Genomic DNA, 16736 nt, shown 5'->3' with positions numbered 1-16736 from the left:
ATTTTTTATTTTGGCAGCATTAAAACTAAATATTTATTGGGGCACCTGTGGTTCAGTCAGTTAAGTGTCTGACTCAATCTAGGCTTAGGTCATGATCTCACCATTAATGAGACTGATCTCTACATCCGGCTCTGCATTGACAGTGAGGAGCCTGCTTGGGATTATCTCCCTCCCTCGCTCTCTACCCCTCCCCTGCTCACTTGCATGTGCTTGCAGCTTGCTCTTTTTCTCTCTCTCTGTCTCAAAATAAATAAACTTAAAAAAAAAAACTAAAAATTTATTTAGGTAGAACAGATTATCAGAAATATTGAATTCATATTTCCCAAATTGTATACTTTTCTTTAAATTATTTTATAATTATTTTCCTCTACTATGCACACACAAATGCATGTATATGATTTTTCTAATTTCTTTATCTCACTAAAAAAAAAAGCAGTCAATTTCCTTAGGAAATTATTCAAAAATTTTCAACAATTATATCGGTTATTTTTACACCATTTTTCTTTAGGGAGCTTGTTGTGAAAAATATATTATTGTATTAATTGTTTTTTTCTTTTTGAGCTTTTACTTTTGTTTCAAAATCTAAAAAAATTTTAAAAACTCAACATTTTTTGTTCATTTTATTTTAAACAATAAAATATCATTAAATATAGATTTTCAGATGGCTTAACTTTACAAAAATTATACAGTTATATGAATAAATTGATTTTATCCTTTTCTTGATAAGGTTATAAATATTAATTGCCTTATGATATCATATAACATATATACGCCTATGTATTTGATGAATCACAACACAAATGACTTTCATATATAGGGCCAAGATTCCTATATTAATTGCAGTTATTTTTGTAGACCAAAATATCTAATGTTGTTATTTATGTTTTAGGTTAGTGGGATGGTTTGGCCATGAAATCAGCACCAGATTTAAGATGGATAACAGTAAGTGTATTCAGTTTCACTTCACAAGTCATTTTATTTTACCTTTATTTCAATTTTCATCTGTCTTTGTATGGCATGTAATATACATGCCTCATGGAGAGTGCACTTTGAAAATGCCACTGAGAATTCTTAAAATAAGAAATGACATTTCCAGAGTGTAAGACTAAGTGTTTGTAGATTTTAGCATCATTTCGAGTCTATCCCTCTGTAGGGAAGTAAGTGGAAATGAGCTGTAATGTATAGGATTCATATCTCATCAATATTGAGTACCCAGAACATCAGGAATTGAGGGCAGGAAAGAATTTTTGGCTTGTAGTCAGGCCCAGAGAGACTTGGATGTCAATTCTACTTTGCTGCTTAATAATTTTGTGATGCTGCACAAATTATAACTTCTTGGGATTTTTTTGTTTTTTGTTTTATTTTCCTTCTTGCATATCTAATGTGAATAATAATATCCAATTCAAGGGTTGGTTTGAGGGTAAGACAAGTTCAAAGCTGTAAACCAAGCAGCACATAGCAGTGCTATTTAATAAATGTTCACTTTATGTCTCTTTTTTTCCAATTTTTCTTCCTTCTGTGGCTTTTGCCACACACGAAACAATGGCAGTTGAACCCCAGCAGGTAGAAATGAAATTTCAACACGTGCAGGGTTCTCCCAAACTGCCCTGCTTCTTTTTCCTGAGTGACTCCCATCTTCAATCATGTGGGATACAGAAAGCTTCATAAGTGTTTTGAGAGTCTTCAGTTCAACTTGATCCTTCAGACTACTGCTAACCTGAGTTACTATTTTAAATATATTCATATTTGCAAAAACCAAGATGCACAAGATCAAGATGGGCTCTTCCAGTCAAATCAAGAAACCTGCATTTTATCTTGGCTGCTGGAATAGTTAGCTCTGTTATGCCTGTTGCCTACACTCTTTGTGTTGGCTTTTCTTATCTGTAAATGGGAGAATTGGACTAGATCGAGAGTGGGGAAAGTTTCTCTGTGAAGGGCCAGAGAGGAGACATTTTAAGTTTTGGGGGCTATACTGTCTCTGTGGCAAATGTTCAGTTCTGCCATTGTAGTGCTAAAGCAGTCATAGACATACATAAATGAATGAATGTGGCTACATGTTCCAATGAAACTTTATTTACAAAAACAAGTCAAGGGCCACATTTGGTCCTCAGTACATAGCTTGCTGAGCCCTGGATTAGATGCATCTCTAAAGATCTAGAATATTCTAATGCTCTTTTAGTCAGTTTTAGCTTTAATTTGATCTCCAACGAGCAGTCTTAACGCTATTGGACTTAACTTGCTACTATTCAATCTAATTGATTCTAATTAGGATAATACCTGCTATTAAATTACCTTTTAAATGTATCATACTTAGGCAGATCATTTTTTTAAAAGCCTTTTTATTATTATTATTTTTTCCCTAGGAGAAGCCACTTGACCTAATAATACTAGTGCTAGAAGTCACCTTCATAGGTCATTTAATTTATATTCCTGCCTTTGGATGACATTACAATTACAAACTATTAAAATTTTGATTTTTTTTCTCTCACTGATATGGTTTCATAGTAGAAAAGCAAAGCATGGGGCAGGTTAAGGAATGCTGGCTTGGGAGTGTGGAAGGACAGAGAATGAGGTACAGAAAATCTTCTTTAAGAGGTCATTTTTATATCTCTAAGGGCTCTAGTATTTGGTAGGCTGCTAAGAAAGTGGGGCAGGGGAGAGAGACATTGCAAGTGAAGGGGAAAATGCCAGTATTCTAGGTCCACAGAATTTCTCTTAAATATCTCAGAAATCTTAGAAATAAAAGTTTTTAAATCTTATTCTTCTCTCTACTATAGTGTCATAAAAAATCCATGAAGGACACTTTTCAAGGTACATTCTATAAAAATGACATGATGTTAATTTTTCAGAACTGCAATTAATCCCTGGGGTTAGTGGATTTCGAATTTCAAACCCTCCCATTTTGTTGGTCTGTTCCTTACATGCTAGTTTAGAGGTAAGTGAACTATGCTTTACCCTTCTCATATCTTCACCTTTTTCTTTACCTGACTGTGACATGTTGTAGGACCTTCTCTGCTAAAGAGCAAGATTAATGTTCATTATGTATAAACAATGGTCAAAAGCTGGTATTCTCCTTTAGGACAATGACTCTGTGCTAATTGACATCTCTTATCTAGGTGTCCAGCCCCAGCACTGTGCTTGGCACATAATAAATGTTGTTGGCACTTAATAAATGTTAACTGGAACTGATTTGGGGATACATATTTTTAGTTCCTCTTAGAATTTGTGTGACCTTAAAGAAGTTGCTTAATCTTCTCTTGGTGTCTCTGTGACAAAATAAGCATGCAATATTTAGTTCTTGATTATTTCACTCATTCAACATTTACTTATTAGGAAAGTATTATGTGCCAGATATTGTTGTGATTACTGGAGACTCTGTTTCTTCTGGTTCTGTGAGTCAACGAACTCACCAAGTGTCATATGATAGAACTATAGGAAGACATACTTTAAGGAAAAAAATACAAATAATCAGGGTAAACCAAAGAATGAGAAAGGTTGTCTCATAAGTTAAATGGATTTCTTTTTTTTTTTTACTGGAGTGTCTATTCCATCATATTCTTGTATAATCTCTCTACTGTTAGTGGCTCAATATATATTTTTTAGTAAATGAATGTTTTTAGTTAAAATAACATTAGTTTCACCCTGAATAATAATATCCAAAGAATCAATTTGGTTTCCAATATTTATATCTACCTTTCCATCTATTTATATAGATATATAGATACCTACCTTGTCCTTTTATATCTATATTATATTCATATCCATATCAATATAGCTTAATTATTTGATATTAATTAATTTCAGAATGAGACTAACTTGGGACACCTGGGTGGTTCAGTTGATTAAGCATCTGACTTCGGCTCATCTGATCTCACAGCTGGTTCTTTTGAACCCCGTGTCGGCCTCTGGCTGACAGCTCAGTGCCTGGAGCCTGCTACGGATTCTGTGTCTCCCTCTCTCTGCCTCTCCCCTGCTTATGCTCTGTCTGTGTCTCTCTAAAAAATAAATAAAACATTTAAAAAAATTAAATAAAAAGAATGAGACTAAATTTATTTAAGGAAATATATATTGTAAATAATTATATCCTATATAATTAATAATAACATCAATACACATATTAAGTAAATATACTTATATACATACATTAAAGTAAAATATATTTTAGCTAAATGTGTTTTTTTTTCTAACAGAGATTTTAAATATATAGGTATTCAGGGGCGCCTGGGTGGCGCAGTCGGTTAAGCGTCCGACTTCAGCCAGGTCACGATCTCGCGGTCCGTGAGTTCGAGCCCCGCGTCAGGCTCGGGGCTGATGGCTCGGAGCCTGGAGCCTGTTTCCTATTCTGTGTCTCCCTCTCTCTCTGCCCCTCCCCCGTTCATGCTCTGTCTCTCTCTGTCCCAAAAATAAATAAAAACATTGAAAAAAATTAAAAAAAAATAAATATATAGGTATTCAAAAAAGAATTTGACTTTTTAAATTTAAAGTCTTTTAAAATCATCTGGTTTTTGATATTTTATGAAATTCTATTGTGGAGTGTTCCAGGATGAATGACTAGATAAAGACTTCCAAAATCTCTAAACCTAAATTTTAGGATTCTGCGAACACATATAGCAGTTTCTCACTTTGGCCACTGGATGGCAATGTAAAGTATTTTTTTTTTAATAGAACTTCGCCACTGATAGTGGTAATCAACTCATTTCACTTCATCTCAATTTAAAGACCATCTACTCAATGTGGCCACTAGATGGAGCTTGTGTTGTTTTCACTTTTTGGCAAATTTTTTTTTTTTTTTTTTAAACTGAAAATAGACCCAGTAACAAGATTTTTCAGCCAGTGGGAAAAAAAGTTTTTAAAAATTTTTGGGGGGTGAGGAGGGATAGAATCTGCTTAGCAAGTCAGATAATGGTATTTGAATTATTTTTATAATATCTATTCAGAGAAAACTTCTGTTAAACGTTTTAAAATGATACACAGTTTTTCTCACTTTGCAAGTTTGTCTCAGGGAGAAGGTGAGTTACCATAGGAAAAGCACCGAGGTGTACCTTAGGAAGAACTGGTACTTGACGTTTTGTCCTCTGATTTTCCTTACCTTTGCAAATGAGTTCTCAGCCAGATCTGGAAATTTTCTTTTAGACACTCTAACTTTGGTATGTTTTCGCAGTGGGTGGTGTCAAGTACTTACCCCTTCTGCCATGAAAAAGAAGTCACATTCTCAATTTTCCTGCCACTAGTCCCCTAGGCTAGGCTTGAATGATAAAAAGCTTGGAAGTATTTATCACCGTATTACGCTGTATTGTAGCCACCTAGACAAGGTTTTTATTTTCAGATGGAATCTGAAGATTGATTGATTTTTTTTTCTTTAACATCTAAACAAATAACAAAAGGATCCCAAAGGCCACAAGTGTGGATATGTACTTCTCTTACCGCTTAAGTATTTTTCTGGAGCCTCTTAGAAATATCTTAAGTAAATGGTGCTTGGTGGCTCAGTTGGTTAAAGCGTCTGACTCTTGATTTCAGCTCAGGTCATGATCTCAGGTTGGTGGGATGGAGCCCAGTGCCAGGCTCTGCACTGTCAGCCTGGAGCCTGCTTGGGATTTTTTCTCTCCCTCTCTCTCTGCCCCTCCCCTGCTCATGCTCTCTCTGTTGCTCAAAATAAATAAATAAAAACTAAAAAAGAAAAAAGAAAGAAATACTGTACTTAAGCTATTCACTGCTAAGCCTACATTCTAACCAAAATTATCATTAGGTAAGCAAAAGTTGTGTTGAAGAAAGTGTTGAAATTCTTCCTCCCCATCATAAATTGCAAAATTCTGAAATTACAAAACAATGCATGTCATTCTTCTTATTCTTTACCTAACTGTTAAAATGTTCTACTCCCTCGATGCCAAGTGGGTAAGCATCGGTGTGGCAATCATATTGCTACTGTGCTTAAGTTATTGCATTGAAAGAGATAGGTGATTGAAAAAGTTTGAATCAATGAGAGAAATATGCATGAATCACAGTGCCTGTCTTTGTTGTAGCTACTTCTCTTTCAAAAAATATTCTGCATAGTCAAATACCAATTAGAGGAGAGATTCTAAACTTAAGAATCAGTGTACATGGATGGATATGATCTCAGTTTTGCAACACAGTGATTTTTTACAAGTATTAATATGGTTTTGTTTATAATGACATGTGCCTCCAGTTGATTGATGACATGAAAAATAGCACCTTGTAATCAATTTCAAACTGTCCTTTGTTTATATTAGTGGCTCTTAATCATTTGTATTATATATTTATATGGTACAAATGCATATGATAAAATATGGTACAAATTTTACATATAAAAATATGTGGATCAATAGAAACTAAGGTAGGAACCAGGAGGCATACACTGTATCCCTCACTGAGGCACCAAGTATGACCTTAGACAGGTGACAACTTTCCCTTTACTATATATATACTCTTGAGTTCATTTGTCTCATTTTTAAGATGAAGATGTTTAGACCAGAGTATTTCAGAAGTCTCCTCAATCTTTTCAATTGCTAACTTGAAATTAAAAATACATCTATTTTATTTTGTAGGGTCATACTTGCATGCAATGATAAGTAGACAATTTTTAGAACATTTCAGTATATGAATTTATAATGAAGTAAATAGCTCCAAAATACAAAATTAGAGTGTTCAATTAAAATACACATCAAGTAGGGCACGTGGGTGGCTCAATCACTTAAGCGTTCAACTTTGGCTCAGGTCATGATCTCACATTTCATGAGTTTGAGCCCCACGTTGGGCTCTGTGCTGATAGCTCAGAGCCTGGAGCCTGTTTCAGATTCTGTGTCTCCCTATCTCTCCGCCCCTCCCTCCCTCATGTGCATACAGGTTCTCTCTCTCTCTCCCTCTCTCTCTCCCTCTCAAAAAATGAATAAACATTAAAAAAATTTTAAATACAAATCAAATAAGGAGAAATGTACTATGTGTTTCCTTAGAAAGTTATTAGGCAGCCAATTTTAAGAACTGAAGTGAAAAAAATGCAACAATTGAAAATGTCATGCTATACTTCTTTTTCCTGTTTAAACTTATCTAACTTATCTAGCTTTGTATTCTTTTTGCTCAGTAAGAAAAATAACCCGAGAAGTTGAAACTCTGCCAAGAATTGTTATAAGCTGAATATTTTTAACCTACAGTTTTCATTTTTTTATTTAAAAAAATCGTCCTTTCTCAATACTGAAAGCATAGAAATAATGAGAAGCTAAAAAGAAAAGAAGATATTTATTCTATTCTCCAGTTAACTCCTATTATCCCCTCTTAATATTTTTATGTGATGCCTCAAAAGAGACCTTTACACCCTCTGACAGGATTTTAAGAGTGCCTAACCATGCAGCTGCCCTTACTGCGGTTTAATGATGGAAAATGGTTTCATATCTTAAAGTTATTTCATTATCAAAGAGTAACAGTATGTCAAAATTGAAACCGTCATAAAAAAATTTAACTTTAGTTTCTAGTTATCAGAGAAATCTGCAAGAACAAAATCTCCTTAAAAAAAAAACAACAATAAAGTTAAATAATATTCCCCCAAGTCTTACTAACCTATAAACACAAATGAAATATCATTAAAGGTAGTACTTCGCACATTGCTCTTACCTGTCTCTTATGGGGCTTATAGTAGAACCAGAAAGTTTTTCAGAATTATTTATAAATGAAATTTACCTTGAATTACTATTAATGTCCAAAGAGAAGATTGGAAAAATTCCTCTCCTATTCTTTTATTCCTATCCTGGCAACCAAACCACATGTGGGTGGTGCCTTGCCTGTCCCTGCTCCTGCCCTTTACGAGATTTGGTTCTAGACTCAGGCCCTCTTGATCCAAACAGGCTTCTGTCTTCTGAAGAATGTCTTCTGAAACAGACATCAAACCCTACTTGTAGCAAACTCTCTTCCATAGTCTGCAACATCTGGCTGCAGAGAGACAGATACCATTCTATCCTGTTTCTCTTCTTTTCCTTGGGTACTGTTACCATCAATACAACTCCCTTGGTCTCCTTCAGCCAAATCCATACCTTTCATGCAATATAGGTCATTTGCCCAAATGGTTTGAGTTCTATTAGAATGCCTACTCACACATGCCACATGTATATACCAAAATAACTATTTTCACAAGCTTCATAAAGTCTAGATGTCACTGAGTGACCCTATCTTAGCTCTGTGGCATAACATGATACAGAAAAGGGATATTAAGTGACATGCCAGTGCATCACGCTCTGTTTGCAGTTCATTCAGTTCTTATATGTAGGATATATTTTTAAACTCTACTTGACCTTAAGAGATAAGCTAGAAAAGCGTGTCTGTTCTGACCTCTAATGTTCCAATACCAGTTATTGTGTGCACTTGTCACTCATCTTAATATAAGAAACTTCAGGCAGCAAATGGCAGTATTTTCACACCAGTGCTAGAGTTTAGCAGGGGGAAAAATGATGAAAGAAGGAAAGATAAAAAGGAAGAGAGAGGGAGGAAAAGAGAGACAGAAAGACACAGAGAGAGAGAGAAGCAAACCTAACTGCCTCAGTACTAACATATGTATTATCTAACAGAAAAAAAATGGTTTCATCATAATCAATTGGGACATGTTTTCACTAGTTTTTAGTGGTGAAAGCCCAAATAGATATGTTCATTGAATAACTATGGTTTCATGGTTTGTTTCCCTGACTGACAAAACTTAGCTTTATTATTTAACTGTTTGTTTGCTTACTGTTATGCTGGGGAGATTTAGGAATGAGTAAAAACAATTATAAATAATGTTGATAACACTTCCTTCCATATATACATGAGTGTTTAACTCTTACACTTTGGTGTGGACCAAAATACTTTGTATCAGAATCAAAAAAAAAGTCTTCTTGATTATGATTGTGTAAAATGGCTTTGGGGAAAAGGTTTGACTTTCATGATCTTTAAATGCATTTATTAACGTATGTTTTACTTGTACTAATTATACTGAGCTAATGTAAAGTAACTGTATAGGAACACTATAGTACCTTACTTTTCCTTCTTCTTTAGCAAGTATTGTTTAAATGACATTTATACAGTTTTTCTGTCACGGAAACCTTTCCATTTGGCTTTTAACGGCCAAGCATTTAACAGAGGATATGTTTTTACAAAGGATAGTCTAAAACGGGATGTTTTTGGAAAGGTCAAAAGTGCGCATTTCCTTTTTTTTTTTCAGTTAATTTTTGCTTCTTTGCAGATCAACAAGACACTGTTAATCTGATTGTTTCTCATTCTGTAGATCTTTAAGCAAGCGACTATGAAAGCATTGAGGAGAAAATCTGTTTTGCTAACTGGTTATCTGGAATACATGATCAAGCATTACTGTAACAAAGATAAAGCAGATACCAAGAGACCATTTGTGAACATAATTACTCCATCCTGCATAGAGGATCGTGGCTGCCAGCTAACACTAACCTTTTCTATTCCAATAAAATATGTATTCCAAGAACTAGAAAAACGAGGAGTGGTTGTAAGTATATCTCTTGCTTTGCTACCAGGTTTTCTCTCTGGGTGGCACGTTGGGGTTCTTTGGTTAATTCACTGTTGCATGTTATTTCATGAGTCAGTTTGAGAGGATAGATTATGTGTCAGCTAAGCATGTGTCACTGTGTTAATTGAAGGGCATAGAGATCTGTCATTTCTGATAAAAGGGATAAAAGGGAAGAAACCACAAATTTTGGATGAGGAACCAGCCTTCCATAATTTATTCATTCTTTTTATTACAGTTTGAGCAGGGAAAAAAAATGGTTTCATCATAATCAATCAGGACATGTTTTCCCTAGTTTTTAGTAGTGAAAGCCCAAATAATATATGTTCGTTGAATAACTAGAATTACAGAACATAATATGGTGGAAGAGGAGGAAAAAAATCAGTCTTATTTAGTTGTTTGATTGAGCCAAGTCATTTTCAAACCTGTCATTTTAGTAAGAAGAGAGCTGTAAACACATCTCAGGGATGTTAACATTGTATGAAATAATTTTTTTTTTAAACGCTTGGACCTAAGTGGTCATTCTATTCTCTTGAAGAAAATAAATGTTAATAGGGTGATTTCAGGAAAAATGGTGGTCGTGTATCTATTTCCAGTAACCATGTAATTTAGGAATTGCTCCACTCATGTCGTCCTCTCTCTCTCTCTCTCTCTTTTTTTAAAAAAAGAGCATGAGTTGGGGCGCCTGGGTGGCGCAGTCGGTTAAGCGTCCGACTTCAGCCAGGTCACGATCTCGCGGTCCGTGAGTTCGAGCCCCGCGTCAGGCTCGGGGCTGATGGCTCGGAGCCTGGAGCCTGTTTCCGATTCTGTGTCTCCCTCTCTCTCTGCCCCTTCCCCGTTCATGCTCTGTCTCTCTCTGTCCCAAAAATAATATAAATGTTGAAAAAAAATTAAAAAAAAAAAAAGAGCATGAGTTGGGGCAGAGGGAGAGAGAGAATCTTAAGCAAGCTCCATGCTCAACATGGAGCCTAGCCTGATGCAGGGTTTGATACCATGACCCTGGGATCATGACCTGAGCTGAAATCAAGAGTCAGACACTCAACTGACTGAGAAACCCAGGTGTCCTGGTCCACAAACTCTTGAGGAGAGGTTATCTCAGATTCCAGAGGCACAAATCCATATGTTAGTGTTCCAAGTCAATTTCTACCATTTGTAAGCTGTGTGCTCCTAGAAAGTTCGCTCACATCTACTGGCTTGAGTTTTCTCATCTGGATTTTGGGTGCAAATTACTTGTCTCCAAAATTTGTTATGGGAATTAAATAGTCCAGCACAAATAAACAATTTATTGTATTGTCTAACCCATAGTGAGGGTTTCTTAAAGATTAATAATAGTGATCTTCAGGCTAGACCAAATTATCTGGGTCCATTTCATGACATTTCAGGGATACAGCCAATTCTTTACCTATGAGATTAAGGATTAGAGGATTATGTAAAAATAATTGACTAAAACTCTCTAGGTGTCAAAGAGGTTATCATTCATTTCTTTTTTTCATTTTTATTTATGTATTTTTTATTTTAAAGAGAAAGTGAGAGAGAGCACAAGTTGGGGAGGGAGGCAGGGGTGGGGTGGGAATTGAATGTTAAGCAGGGTCCATGCTCAGCAGGGAGCACAATGAGGGGCTCAATCCCAAAACCCTAGGATCGTGACCTGAGCCAAAATCAAGAGTCAGATGCTCAACTGACTGAGCCGCCTAGCACCCCATTTTATTTATCTACTTTTATTTTTAAGGTTCTCATTTATCCTTTTATTTTTTTTTATTTTTTAAGTTTTTTATTTATTTTGAGAGAGAGTGAGAGCACAAGGGGAAAGGGCAGAGAGGAGAAACAGAATCCTAAGAGGCTGCGCAGAGCCCAATGTGGGGCTGGAACTCACGAACCGTGAGATCATGACCCAAGCCAAGATCAAGAGTAGGACACTTAGCCGACTGTGCCACCCAAGTGTCCCTAAAGTTCTCATTCATTTAAATGTGCTCAAGGGTTCCAGGATCTTAGAGTCTCCCCACAGATAAATTGCATACATGACTTACTGGATGCTTCAAGAGGATGAATGCTGAAGGAATGCACTCTGGTGGATCCTCATGATTTTCACTCATATTTTAACTATTAAGAGGAGAGTTCAAATAACACAGAAACATTGTATTTTACTAAAATTAACAAAAGGCTTATATATCAAGTTTTAGGGAAATCGGCATGATTGCTTTATGCAGTTTTATCTTGAATGTAGATTTTCATTATGTGAAAAGTGCTAACATTCCTGTGGCTTTATTTTCTCCACCACAGTGTGACAAACGGGATCCAGATGGCATCCGAGTGGCTCCAGTTCCTCTCTACAACTCTTTTCATGATGTTTATAAGTTTATCAATCTACTTGCTTCTGCACTTGACTCTGCAGAAACCAAAAATACCAGTGTTCTCTAGAACAACTTAAGTAGTACTAAGAGCTACTATATTTTATTATTTTTGTTCTCATTTTAATAATTGGAAATTTTTTCAAAACCAATTGCACATAACTGGCAATGAATCATTTAGTTTACAGAAAGATCTGATATATTTTCTCTCAATGTCTGGGGTTCTGAGGTATCCACATGTCTGTTCAATTTCTCCATGCGTGGTGGATCAAAGTTTTCATTGGTCCAAGTATTATGTATACAGTCTTAGCTAGCTGTCACATTTCATGGTCAGTGAATGTTTTATGTTGATTTAATTTATAATTTGACTGACAACTTCATAATATATGTGCAATTTTTTGTGTCAATTTTAGAAATGTCGCTTTAGTTTTAATTTACCAAAGAGGTTCTTATAGTCACTGTAATTTCGCAGTCTGATATATGTATGATTTTGCAGTATTCCATCCAACTCTAATCTAAAGAACAGAAAATACATTTTCTAGGGTAGTAGCTTTCAAATATTTTGACCACAGTCCACACTAAGAAATATGTTTAATATCAGATACCAGTATTTATATGTGTTTATGTCTTATTTTATTGATTCTAATATACAAACTTTTATCATATTTCAACATCTGTGAAAGAAGAATTTTTTTTCAATTTTCAATCAATGATTCTTACATTGCTACTGACCATTCTTTCATGTTACCATCCTTGACATTAGCACGCTTCTCACAATGAATAGATAGCATCTTAGATATGATATTTTTTAATGGTATATATATACCAAAAGCAAAAGTTTCATAAATCAGTAGTGCTCTGCTATTTATTATTCATTTTATCTCATCACATCAAATTCTGGTTGAAACTCATTGAACCTATTTGCCCACCGACTCTTGGATCCTAATCCATTTTTCAAGGTTGTCCCTTTTTTTACTGTTATCACTATTGCTTTTTTGTTTGTTTGTTTGTTTTAATGGGAACCTCTCTTAATAGAAGGTTATTTTTTAAAGAGTTTATTTATTTTGAGAGAAAGAGATAGAGAGTGTGAGTGGAGGAGGGGCAGAGAGAGAGAGCAAGGGAGAGAATCCCAACCAGGCTCCACACTGTCAGCTCAGCTCCTGATGTGGGGATCAATCTCCCAAACAAGGAGATCATGACCTGAGCCAAAATCAAGAGTCAGGACACTTAATGGACTAAGCCACCCAGGTCAACCCTCCACCCCCCATAGAAAATGTTACTCTGTCTCTGAAACAGTGAAATAAATCACCCCAAGATATTGGCAATTGAGAATTAGAATTAGCAAATGAGAGCTTCATCTCTCAACCTCTAACCCAAATCTATGGCCCTTTCTTTCCTCCAGGAAAACTACAGTTACACTCAGCCCTGTTGGACTTCCCTGGTTTTCAGTTGTTGATACTGCAACCACTACTCATGAATTGGCAAAACAGTCTACATTTATATACACGGGCAGCAAGAAAGAGTGACTGCAATGTAATCATTGTCCCTGATGAACAAATTTGAATGGAAATAACTTACACAACCGCTAGAGTTAAATAAAAACATGCAGGACAGACACCAATGCCAGCAACTATTGATATTTATTGAATAGTCACCACGTACCATGTATTGTGCTAATCTAGTTATATATTATCTTGCTTATTTGAGTGGTTGCATAACTGCTTTAGCAAAGCTGCCGCCTCCAACTTTTGGCAAAACTCATCTTTGTGGATGGAAAAGTTCTCAAAACCCTAAAATTCGACTATATACAACTTCATGTAGGAGAAATCGTTTTGAAGCTCACAGATGTAAGCAAAACAGACATGGTTTCAGCTCTCAGGGAGCATGTAGCTTAGTGGGAGAAATGGGTAGTAAATATATAAACACCCAAATAAACATATGAGTACAAACTGTAAGTTTTATGAAAGAAAAACAGATGATACTGTAAGAAAAATCTCAAGGGTATTAATTAGATGGTCAAGTAAGGGGAGGTATATGGTAGTGCTTATAACTTTAAATTCTAAAATATCAGGCTAATCACATTAAAATTGCATCAAGTTATACATACAAACCATTTAAAGCATACTCAGCACTATGTCATGCGGGTTAAGAAACAAAGCATTAGAAATTCCCTTTCTCCCTGCTTGCATTCCCATTTCTCCCCAAATCCAGACATAACCATCAAATCATATTTTGTGTTAACCATTTCCTTACTTCCATTGAAGTATTACACCTATGTATGCACCATAAAATATATATTAGCTGATTTTGCCCGTGTGTGAACTTCATGTAAATTTAATTGTGTTGTTTATATTCTGCCTCCTTTGCTCAGTGTCAGGTTTTTGAGATTTATCCATTTTCATCCATTTTCATTGCTGCTCAGTGTTCTCGTATATATTTGGGGTTATTAGTTTATTCTACTACTAGTGAACATTTGAATTCTTCCCAATATCTTTAATATTGCAACAATGCCGCTACTAACATTCTTGGTACACAGATTCAAAAGTTTGCCCAGGACATAATAACTGTGAAAACGTCAGGTCAAAGGACCCACACATGTTCAACTTCACTAAGAAGTAGCAAACTCTTTTCCAAACTAGTTGTACCAGTTTCCATTGCAACCAATAGGAAATGGGAGATCTCTTCTCTCAATCCTTGCGGATAGTAGCTGTTGATTGATTGCCTTTGTTACATATGCAGACTTACATAGCCAGGGTGATTACTAAAATAACAGAAAGAATGTTATTCAGTAGAACAGAATGAATGTTCTACTTCAACACAAGTAGAAGGAGAAACAGAATGAGGAGATACACATACACTGCTGTTTATGCTTCAGAAACCATCCTTAATCTATGGATTGAGACAAGACTAGAGTATTACCTGATTTTTACCCTTGCTCAGCCCTTTCCCTCCCCATATTCCCTCTTTCATAGTTTTTTCTGATGAGCATTGTTTCAAAAAAAACATATTAATTCAAACATTGCTCTTTATTTCTAGGAAACCCAATTTAACAAAGCATTGCCTTCATCTAGTGCTAATAACCATAAGCCTTTTATAGTCCTATATTCAATGTCTGATAAATTTCAGTTCTGTTTCTGTTGTTTTTCACAAATAATACTTGTTTAATCGCTTCTCGGCCTTTTGGCTAAGATCAAGTGTAGTATCTGTTCTTATCAGTTTAACAAATAATACTTGTTTCCTTGTGTATATTGTGCTTGTTAACTTTAAACTACTCATTTATATTGACTCCTTTGGAATTCTTTGAGAACTGTGTTAAAAGTCTTTCCAAAGATATTCATTTTTGGTTCTGCCAATTTCTCAGGGTCATTTCTGACACCAAAACACTTAAAATTTTTGTTTTCAGGTTTTTCAGATCACATGGATAGTATGAAATTGGATGTATTAATCCTTTTGAGGGCCAATTTATAGTTACAAACTCTCTGAAGATACTAATTTTTCTTGCTGACCTTTTACATGTTGTTTGGTTGCCAGCATTTTAAAGGGCTCTTCCATCAGTTTATTTATGTGGTCGGTTCTAAACTTGTTCAATGTCCCATTTAGTTATCAGCACTGAAGCTCAATCACTCTAGGATGTGGCAGACACTTTTAGGATGCAACACATACTTTTACTTTCTAGGTTTCTGCTTTTATTTTATTTTGAGGTTTTTAAATTTTCTTACTTTCATGCCATCTCATTTTAAAAGGCTTTTTTTTTGCCATTGATTTTTATTTGTGTTTTCAATAATTTAATCCCCCACGATATGCTCTAAACTGTCATGAAATGTTTTATGACCAAAAAGGAAAAATATTATGCACTTTCTGTTTTCTCCATAGAAAGTGAATTGTGCTTCTTAATAACTCATGCACATTTATATAAATACAATTCTTTTACAGTGATGCCCTTGGGAGTTATTGTACTACATAGAGCTGTTTGTGTAGCACTAAATTATACTTATTATACAAAACTGACTGTGGAAAAGGCTGGGTGTGAGGTCAACAACTAAATTTCAAATTAAGGAAGTAAACTTTTTCTACAGTTATTTTTTTCTCAGTAACTTCCTACTTACTGTTGTGTTCAAAATTATGTGAGTTTATATTCAAATTGTGCTATGCGTTTTTTCCATAAATTGAAATTGCTAGAGCATTGATTTTGAAGTAAATGGGTTTTTGCATCATCTAAAGAAGGAAACCTGCAAACACCCTGAAAGCATCATATTATAAAGCACAACATTGGAAATCACTGGATTAAGGCATCCTGTAATTAAACTGATGGTTTTGATGCTTATGTGGGTCATTAGCATCTGTATTCCGTGTTTTCAAAATGTCAAATTTGTTTCCTGCCCTCTAGTAGCATTGTATTTTAATCTCAGCAAGATGTATTTTCTTATTTTTTTTTAACATTTTAATTCATTTTTGAGAGACAGAGAGAGAACACTAGCGGAGTAAGGGCACAGACAGAGGGAGACACAGAATCTGATTCAGGCTCCAGGCTCTGAGCTGTCAGCACAGAGCCTGACATGGGGGCTAGAACTCATGAACCGCAATATTATGACCTGAGCTGAAGTTGGACGCTTAACCGACTGGGTCACCCAGATGTACCAAGATGTATTTTCAAAGGACAAAATAATAAAGAGGATTATTATGAACAAATTAATTTAAACATTTATGATGTGTTTTGATTTATTGCAATAATTTTCTTATTAATGCTCTTGTTTTCCAATTTTTGACTAATCAATATGACTCCTGAGTTCTTTTGATATTACCTTAATTGTTTTTTTGATATTTTTATTGCTTTTGGTGTGCAAAGATTCAGGCTTACCTTGTGTATTTCCTACCTC

General features: G+C 35.2%; 1 protein-coding gene and 1 pseudogene across 1 annotated transcript in view; both read left to right on the top strand.

Annotated features, from left to right (window-relative positions):
- KYNU (kynureninase) overlaps positions 1-12400 on the top strand; it is a 110887-nt gene extending 98487 nt beyond the window's left edge. The window contains exons 12-15 of the mRNA XM_047084437.1: positions 890-942; positions 2850-2935; positions 9263-9493; positions 11792-12400. Coding sequence (XP_046940393.1) covers positions 890-942; positions 2850-2935; positions 9263-9493; positions 11792-11929 — 508 coding nt within the window. The 3' untranslated portion in view covers positions 11930-12400. The remainder of the gene's footprint in view (positions 1-889; positions 943-2849; positions 2936-9262; positions 9494-11791) is intronic.
- A 2623-nt stretch (positions 12401-15023) lies between these two features.
- On the top strand, positions 15024-15136 carry LOC124516879 (uncharacterized; annotated as a pseudogene).
- Positions 15137-16736: the final 1600 nt, after the last annotated feature.

This window comes from Lynx rufus, unplaced genomic scaffold (assembly GCF_022079265.1).
Source record: "Lynx rufus isolate CCGP_SWC_20201006 ecotype Redwood Valley unplaced genomic scaffold, mLynRuf1.p SCAF_2, whole genome shotgun sequence".
Classification (NCBI taxonomy): domain Eukaryota; kingdom Metazoa; phylum Chordata; class Mammalia; order Carnivora; family Felidae; genus Lynx; species Lynx rufus.
The sequence above is the reverse complement of the archived record's forward strand: the minus strand, read 5'-3'. Positions and strand labels throughout refer to the sequence as shown.